This window comes from Procambarus clarkii, chromosome 81, assembly GCF_040958095.1.
Source record: "Procambarus clarkii isolate CNS0578487 chromosome 81, FALCON_Pclarkii_2.0, whole genome shotgun sequence".
Classification (NCBI taxonomy): Eukaryota; Metazoa; Arthropoda; class Malacostraca; order Decapoda; family Cambaridae; genus Procambarus; species Procambarus clarkii.
In genome coordinates this window covers 19,774,196-19,783,691 of record NC_091230.1, presented here as the reverse complement: position 1 = coordinate 19,783,691, position 9,496 = coordinate 19,774,196, and the positions used below count along the sequence as shown (strand labels likewise).

Below are 9,496 nucleotides of genomic sequence, written 5' to 3'. Positions count from 1 at the left end.
CTGCTCCTGCTGTTGCTGCTCCTGCTGTTGCTGCTCCTGCTGTTGCTGCTCCTGCTGTTGCTGCTCCTGCTGTTGCTGTTCCTGCTGTTGCTGTTCCTGCTGTTGCTGTTCCTGCTGTTGCTGCTGCTGTTGCTGCTGCTGCTGTTGCTGCTGTTGCTGCTCCTGCTGTTGCTGTTCCTGCTGTTGCTGCTGCTGCTGTTGCTGCTGCTGCTGTTGCTGCTGTTGCTGCTCCTGCTGTTGCTGCTCCTGCTGTTGCTGTTCCTGCTGTTGCTGCTGCTGCTGTTGCTGCTCCTGCTGCTGCTGTTCCTGCTGTTGCTGTTCCTGCTGTTGCTGCTCCTGCTGTTGCTGTTCCTGCTGTTGCTGCTGCTGCTGTTGCTGCTCCTGCTGCTGCTGTTCCTGCTGTTGCTGCTCCTGCTGTTGCTGTTCCTGCTGTTGCTGCTGCTGCTGTTGCTGCTCCTGCTGCTGCTGTTCCTGCTGTTGCTGCTGCTGCCGCCGCGGCCGCTGCATCACTAGACATGCCAACCTGTCCTATCGAACAACACATTGCGTTTCTACGTCCAAAATCCCCCAACGAACAAAGCCTTATATACCAAATCATAGCGGCTCACACACAACCCCGTTCTCTATGCGTGGGGTCCATCGGTAAAGTTCCGTCAGCCCATCATTCTTACCCCGTCGCAACAACTGAAGAAAACGGGCTGCATCACACAGTCACCCAAAACGAATCTATACTCCTTAACCCACAGTTTATGTCGTATCGAACTGCCATTCTTTGTTTAAGGGACACGTGGGAGTGAAGCTGTTTTCTGGGGTTTATCCTTCGGGAGAAAACGGGTTGACGGCTATCCGGAAGGTTTCATACTAGGGGTAACTCCTTTATCTTGTCCCCCGGAGAGTAAGGGGTGAACCCGAACAGGGAACGCTTCGCGATTTAATATTCCTGGTAGGTGGGGGAGGGGGAGGGGGGTGGGGGGAGAGAGAGAGCGTTCTTCTTTGGCCTTTCTGAACGCCATTACGAAGGCACTAGTTTGAATCCCCCAGTGCCAGCAGCTAATGTGCCATCAAGGCACAGGCGGTGGCACTGGGAAGATCTCACAGAGGTCGTATCCCATAAAGGACGATGCTTAAAGAGGTTTAAGCCGAGAGGGGGCGGGGGGGATTGTATTATTTAACTTTTTGTATTCTAAGCCTTCCACCACCACCACCTACCACTACTACTACTACTACTACCACCACTACCACCAGCTGAGGCACTGGAGACGGCCACCATTCGGTCTCCCAATTATCATCTTACTAATTAGACAACACCGATAATCCGCCCAGTGGATTAGCTCTTGCCAGGGCCCCGCTTTACTGACTCGTGCTTCAGTAGTAGGGCGGATTAAAGAAACTTAACTGAAGCACAATTGAAACACGTACAGCCCCTCTCTCTCTCTCTCTCCCTGCCTCACCTCTCTTTCTCTAACAATGTATTGTTGATTCCTTGGCTGTTGGATTCGAACCCTGGACGAATAGGACAGCATTCAGAGTGGGTTGTTGGCACGTACTGTCATGTCCTCATCTGTTCTGATGCTTCAGTACTCCAGACTACACAGTACTGGGGTCCACGGCAGTGCCGCGGAGGGCAGTGCCGCGGAGAGCAGTGCCGCGGAGGGCAGTGCCGCGGAGGACAGTGCCGTGGAGGGCAGTGCCGTGGAGGGCAGTGCCGCGGAGGGCAGTGCCGCGGAGAGCAGTGCCGCGGAGGGCAGTGCCGCGGAGGACAGTGCCGTGGAGGGCAGTGCCGTGGAGGGCAGTGCCGTGGAGGGCAGTGCCGTGGAGGGCAGTGCCGTGGAGGGCAGTGCCGTGGAGGACAGTGCCGTGGAGGACAGTGCCGTGGAGGACAGTGCCGCGACGGGCAGTACCATAGAGGTCAATGCCATGGAGAACAGTGCCATGGAGGACAGTGCCATGGAGAACAGTACCATAGCACGCATTGCCGCTTCTCCAGAGGAGTTTCCTCACGGAGAAACTTCTCTTGTGGGGCGTTCCTTCCCTAGACGTTCTCTCCCTAGACGCGTTCAGTCTACCAGCCCCTCCCCCACCTCCACCTTGCGCTTTAATCCCTATTTAAAACGATTTCCCGCGCGAGTCCTCATCGCGGGCATCTAGAGAGCTCGCGGGACCCGCGTTGCGTGACGCTGTGTCTGCAAATTCCACAGAGGCAGTAAACTTGGGGGTAATTAATTCTGGGGAAGAGGGTCGACCTAGAACAATGAGTGCCGGGCTGGGGACATGCACTTTAAACTCTCATTTACATGGAAATGTCGGTACACAATTTTGTGGAAGCCTTGACGAGGTGGTGGTGGTAGTGGTAGTGGTGGTGGTTGCTCGGGCGACATTACCATCTCTATCACCACCATTACCTCCACCACAACCTCGAAAAACTACCATTTTTCTCCAGCACTTTCACCATCCACTGGTCAATATATCACCATTTGTTCATTGCTGTCCTGGACCAGATTCGATTTCTTCGAATAGTAACAGCAGTTAAGTCCTTACTGTTCTCAAATCTCCAATTCTAAGATCAATTTCCAGCAGTCTCCCTTTCGAAATCTCTCATCTCTATATCATTCCCAACTCATTTCCACTTTCTTACCTGACACAGAAGACCAAGAAGAAAACCCTTAGTTTGCCGGACACAAATGCTGATAGAATCTCTAACAAAGAAAAAGAAATGAAGGACAGGTGAGAGGAAACTTAAATCAGATATAATAGTTTAGACGAAACTCACAGAAATAATAACGCAGTTCACCAGAGAGTGTGAACCAGATATCATAAAAAAAAACTTAGAGAAGCTTCACAAAAATCATCTTAAGAATCACTTGTGTAGAAGACACTGAAAAAACATTACAAGTTGATATTAATCCAGTTTTCGAACTGGCTAGGTGGAAAATAATATGTTTAACAGTGATAAATTTCAGGTACTTGGATAAGGATAAAAACACAAATATGATCTTAAACAAAACACAAGGTACAGGACACAATGAGACCCACTCATAGTAGGGAAACAACGTGGACAGAATCAGGGAATAATGATGTCTGACGACCAAACATTTAGGAAGTATAATCTAGTGAACCGTTAACTAGAAAAATAATAGGACGGCTTACATCACAATGTTCATACAATGCTTACATCACAATGCTCATACAATGATTACATCACAATGCTCATACAATGATTACATCACAATGCTCATACAATGCTTACATCACAATGTTCATACAATGCTTACATCACAATGTTCATACAATGATTACATCACAATGCTCATACTATTCAAATCACTTGTGTTGTCCCGCCTTGGTCACTACTCCGTACTGAACTTTCCCCAGAGCAGGAGAGATTGCTAAAATAAAAGGGAATACAATACAAATATACGACACACAGAGACATGAAGAAGCACGTCAACAATTGGTGCTCTCAAAATATACTCTTAAGGAAAGGAGACGAGGAGCCAGATTCACGAAAGCACTTACGAACCTGTACATCTTTTCTCAATCTTTGGCGGCTTTGTTTACAATTGTTAAACAGTTGATGAGCTCCGAAGCACCAGGAGGATGTTTGTAACAATAACAACAGTTGATTGGCAAGTTTTCATGGTTGTAAACTGTTTAATAAATGTAACCAAAACCGTCAAAGATTGAGGAAAGATGTACACGTTCGTAAGTGCTTGCGTGAATCTGGCCCGAGAGAGATATCACATAATATATACATGGAAAATACTAGGAGGGCCAAGTCCCAAATTTTCACAGTAAAAATATCAACATACAGGAACGAACGATATGGCAGGAAATGCAGAATAGAAGCAGTGAAGAGCAGAGGTGCCATAGGCATTGAGAAAACTACACATATGGACATCAGAGGTCCACGGCTGGTTAATATATCTTAGGAAGTATAAGAAATATTGCCGCAACGAAAGCGGATAGGTATGGAAATGGCTACGAGACGTCAATCCATATAAATGCAATATAATGAGAATAGAAAACTGAACAGATACCCATTCAACAGCAAGAAAAAATAAAAAAAACTCCCTGAAATAATCTAATACCTCAGGGTTTATATAACCCCAAGCAACATAAACTCACACAAACGGGATAGCATCATCGGCATATGCTAAGCTAGTAAACATAAGAATAACGTTTAATAAGCTAGCAAAGGACTCGGAGCATTGTTGACAACGAGCTCCACTGTGGAGTACGTGACACCAGCTATGGAACCCATTACCTAGTGAAGCATACACCAAACTAGAAAAGGTCCCGATAAATACGAAGCTCGTACCAGAGCTGCAAGAATTGAACTATGAGGAAAGACCAAAGCCACCGCACTTCTCTACATTCTGAGAGGAACGGAATAGAGGAGACATGATAACTGACATACAAGATTCTCAGAGAAATCGATAAGATTGATAAAGAGGACATGTTCTGTGTAAGACGGAGTAGACATAGAGATATAGATGGACTCTTTGAGGCGCTGATGAGTCACACGTTAGAAATAACTTTTTTAGCCTAATTAGCTAATGGAACAGACTAGAGGAGAGAGATATTCTGTAATGTATTTCAATGAATATTTTCAAACGTGAATATGAAAGGAAAGAGGAAAGTCTGTGATCTACTACATTAGACAGCTCGTAAGGCGGGGCTCGGGAGCTTGCCTCAACCCTCCCAAACAAACACATTCAGGCGAGTACATTTAACTGAGGCTATACCAATGACTGGAAATGTTGGGATCCAATATCTGAAGCTCAACCCTACAAGCACACAATATAGTCGACTACACAACACCATCCACGAGGCCAAGCAATCATTAAATCACTAATTGCATACAAGGAGACCCGCACATAAAATAATCAGTGAAGCCCAAACCACAGCCACGATCTTTTCACAGCGGCGGCCGCTGCTGCTGCTGTGTGGAGTCCCTCAGTCCGCTCTACCATTACCAAGCACTCTTTCATCTCCGGCGGCTGAACGCATCCACCTCTGGCATCCAGTGTGGATGTGTGTGGATGAGAGCATGAGTACCACACACCCACACACCACTGAGAGCGATTACCGCAAGGAAATATTCGTCTGTGCCCATGTTGATATATAAGAGAGAGATGTGGGAACCGACCTGTGAGATTTATATTTATTTAATTTATATGAATTTATATTTACGTTAATTTATATACTTCGATAGCAATTTGTATAATGATAAGTGGACTGTATTTCTGCAATAATCTCACAAATCTCACAAATCGATCCTCTACACATTAGGGGGGGTTTATATTTATATATATATGCAGCCAATCAAACTACAGGAATAGACTACATACATTGAAAAGGTTCCTTATCTTATAGTACAGCAGGTTAGTCCACCAGGTATAACTAGGGTGTAGACACCAAATTATCCTCTTTGAGGTAGCTTCCATATCACCCAGTAACTGGTGCACATAATCTTGCATCCTCGTCTTGACCTGTCAAAAGTGCGCTAGCTGTGAAGCCAGAATCCTATATATGACAAGCTATATCAGAGAAAACACTATACAGTACATGGAACATTAAAGACCTGGCTTAATTACCTTTAGTATGAGGCGATTTCGCGTTCTAACCGGCTAACCCTATATCCTGACATTAATGGCCATAAATGAATGATAAACGGGTTTCGGATAGACACTTAACTTGTATTTGTAGACAGCGTGTTGACAATGGTACACCTTTGGGTTCCATAACACTACGTCCAAGTAAATTTAACAGGAGCCGAATTTGCTCCCGTGTGAGCCTCTGGTCTCAATAACAACAATGGCTGCCCTCCTTCCCCACTGACGCCTGGCCTACTTTGTCCAGATTTCAGAAAGTGATAGAAGGGTCACATTTACTCTACTTTAATATTGATAATTAAGTTAATTTATATAAGATGTTTTTATGATGGTAAAGTCCAAAGACTAATGTATTTAAGAATAATTCCCAGCAGAATAGCTGGTGAATTATAATAGTATGTGGTGATGATATCCCGTTTTCTTTAGACGGTAATTCCACTACAAGTTACGTTTTCTATGGTTAACTTGTTGGTAATACAGCAGCTATTATCTGTATGATATATTAAATGGTGTCGGATTTTCCGACATAATTCCCCAGGGGCTGCTCACGGGTCGAAGTCCTAATTAGAACAGACGAACACCGATACTCCTCCTTCGAATTATTACATTAATTTGATGTTAGTAGTTAGTAATCACACATTTGTGTGTCTGTTCGTACAGGACGGATGTCCCGTACTAGAGTTGCAGGGGTTAGAAGTCTAATGCAATTTCATTTCCCTGTCAACTCTTGAAAGGCTAATATTCAAGCCTTATTACATATTATTTAACCCAGAAGACTGGATGTGATCAAGTACTACAGTCAAGTATGATTCAGGGACTGCAGTGAGATCAGTGACATAGATATAACTTGAAGTTTGTTCAGGTAACTAGTCACTGATATATAAACACTGAGGCCCATGGAATACATCTTGATTAAATAATAAATGTATCAAATCAGTCATCAGATTTATTGGGGTTTAATTTAGTTAATTGATTCAGAAGATTGAATAGCTCATCATTAAAGTAAAGTATGGTTCTGAGACTGCAGTGGGTTCAGTGACATTGGTCGCAGTGACTTGTAGCTGTTTTAGCTACTGTTCACTGATTTGCCACTGAGGCCTCATGAACTCATCTTCAGCTTCAAATGATGATACTAACATCAACCTCTGTTACTATAGTCAGCTGTAATCTCCTTAGTATAATGCTACTGGAGAAATATAATCAGCTGACAAATTTAGATTCTATTGGTATTGTTTATCTGCAGGCATAGGTCTCCTCAGGCTTGATACTGGGCCTGAGAGTAATTTACCTCCTGCAGAGTTTAACATGGTTATACCCTGATATTTAGTAGGGCTACCGATGAATCGATGACAATAGTCTGTCCCTACAAGGAGACCGAAGTCGGTGAGGTGATCAGACTTAATATTATCTGCCAATTTTATTCCTCTATTTCTCAGGAATTTGGCTGTTGCTCTCAGGCCTTGAACTTGTAGGTCTACTGGTATTTTGTCCACCACAATGGCTTGTACTCGACAGACGTACCTGCCTAAGCGTACTGATGGTTGTACCACCTGGTAGACTTGAGGTCCTGCATCTGTTACAAACCCTGAGATGTTGAATGACATCTGGGCTACAGGCCTTAATTGTAATTCATCTGCCAACTTTTTAGTGATATATGTTCTCTGGGATCCTTGGTCAAACAACCCACGGGTATGGACCTTGGCCCTCTTATTCAGGATGGTAATTTGGGCAGTAGGCAAAGTCGTATTACCTTTAGACTTTGCCGATTGGACACTCTTTGTTGGTTGCACCTTGCAGTACTGTACTGTGGTGGGAATGCTATCTTCCACCTTGGGGTTTGGAGACGTTGTTTTGGTGTCTCTGCACAATGCTGCATGGTGCTGACCTTTGTTACACCTATTACAGGTGTGTAATTGGGTATCACAGTCCTTGATGTTATGTTTCCTGAGGCATCTCGTGTAATGTTGCAAATCCTTGAGTCGCTCAACACGGGCGTCACTATCAGGAAAATTAGAGCAGTGGTACATTGAATGTTTCTCATTGCAGAACAAACATGTTCCATAGCTTCCAGTACCCTTTGGTGTCACGTTCTTGGATGACACAGTAACTATAGGCTTGGAGGGTCCCACTGCATATACGCCCACACTGCTACTGTTCCACTTTGGTGTTGAATTATATTGTCTAGATTGATTTGGAGTACCTTTGGTACTCTGTGGTTTACTATTGTTGGTTTCTGAGGGTTTACTTGGTGGTTTTAATTTGTCATGTGTTCGTAATTGATGAACTACTGACTTTAAACCTTCAGATATTTCATTCATGGATAAGATGCTTTTATTGTAATGAGCACTCATTTGTCTCAATATGTCCCTAGGTATTTTCTCCTGGACAATTATTTTCAAGACCCACTCAGCCCCGTTTGTATCTGCTGTCAGGCTGAGGGCATTGATCAATGATTCTACCTCCAGCTTGAAGACTTGGAGTGAATCAGCTGAAGCCTCCGGTGGGGGTAAATGCAACAGCTCATGAACTAAATGTGATGTTCTTACTTCTGGATCAGCATAATTATCCTTGAGGAGTTTTACTGCCAGATCATAGCCGTCATTAGTTAATCTCAGATGGGATACTACTGTTTTAGCCTCACCTGATAATTGGCCTTGCAAATAAGAGAATTTACTACTCTTTGGTAAAGATTGTTTTGAGTCTACAAGGTCAACGAATTTGTTCCAAAATTCGTCCCAATCTTCCTCATCTTTTCCTGAGAAAGTGGGTAAATTAATTGGAGGGAGTCGAGCTTCTGCTTGACTCGTATTAGATGCAACTGTTGTTGTTGTTGCTGTTGCCTTGTTCTGGGCAATTAATTTGACATAAGGCTGTAACGTGGCCTGAGTGTGATCTTCATAATTCGCAAGATCAACCATAATGTCGTCTATTTCTGTTTCTGATAAATTAGTGTTGGCAAGTTCAGCCACATATGTTGCTATTTGGCATTTGATTTGCTCAAATTTACCTGCAGCTGCTTGATAATAGCTTTCCAGGTCAGCATAATCAACTGTTGATTGTTGTGACAAATCTTCACATTTCTTGATCTGTCTTGTTAAGTGGCCTTTAAGACCTGCAAGGGTTCTTTTCATTCTCCCTGCATTATCCATACTGGCTCGTTGGTGAAGCCTTGTGGGACTTGTACTTGGGCTGCTCATAATACTGAACAAACACTAATGGTAGCCTAGGGTAAATTCTGAACTCACTAGGCAATAATCCTACCTCTACTAGAGGTTAGCACTTAAAATTAATACACATTATATATATACAATCATACACACTAATGATTTGAGTGATAAACCAGTGTCACTGGAAGTACCTTTAGGTTAGCTCTTCTATATCACCCTAGGATGGTAGAGACACTAATTAATCACTCAAAGGTGTAATGATCATAAGTAATTTATTATATATACAACTCAACTCGAGTTGATAAAAATTACACCCAAAATAGGGTCTGGACCATTCATTAATGGTGTTAGGTTGTTCAATATAGTACAACTGACTATTGTAATAATGGGACTAGGATGAACAATAATAGTTCAACTAGTCATATCCTACCCTGTTGTGGGTTGGCAATTAGTAAATATACTGTAATCACTAGTGCAATATATATTAAATAATTCTCTATTTTGGAGAAATAATATACACAATTATTGATAATAGCCTCTTAATTAGCCTCTATGAAACTTCTAATATTATCAAGAAGTATTAAATGTTATTAGTGACCTCGCGAAATAAACTCCACAAAATTCGTAGATAATCTCTCGCGAAATGTAACACCACGAAATCCGTGAACAATCTCGCGAAGACACAGTCACTAATTTGGCTGGATTCTATATTAG

At 43.3% G+C, this 9,496-nt stretch overlaps 1 protein-coding gene across 1 annotated transcript; it reads left to right on the top strand.

Moving 5' to 3' along the window:
- The first annotated feature begins 1,551 nt into the window (after positions 1 to 1,551).
- Positions 1,552 to 3,039, top strand: LOC138358082 (uncharacterized). The gene is made up of 3 exons (XM_069315557.1): positions 1,552 to 2,016; positions 2,645 to 2,724; positions 2,961 to 3,039. Exons 1-3 carry the CDS (start codon positions 1,552 to 1,554, stop codon positions 3,037 to 3,039), a joined length of 624 nt encoding a protein of 207 aa, XP_069171658.1.
- Positions 3,040 to 9,496: the final 6,457 nt, after the last annotated feature.

Bases quoted from the DNA above. Each gene is read 5' to 3' on its own strand.
- LOC138358082 (XM_069315557.1), top strand. From the start codon at position 1,552: ATGTCCTCATCTGTTCTGATGCTTCAGTACTCCAGACTACACAGTACT. The intron at 2,017-2,644 runs GTGGGGCGTTCC...TACCTGACACAG, and splicing joins CTCACGGAGAAACTTCTCTT to AAGACCAAGAAGAAAACCCT. The intron at 2,725-2,960 runs GTGAGAGGAAAC...GATAAATTTCAG, and splicing joins GAAAAAGAAATGAAGGACAG to GTACTTGGATAAGGATAAAA.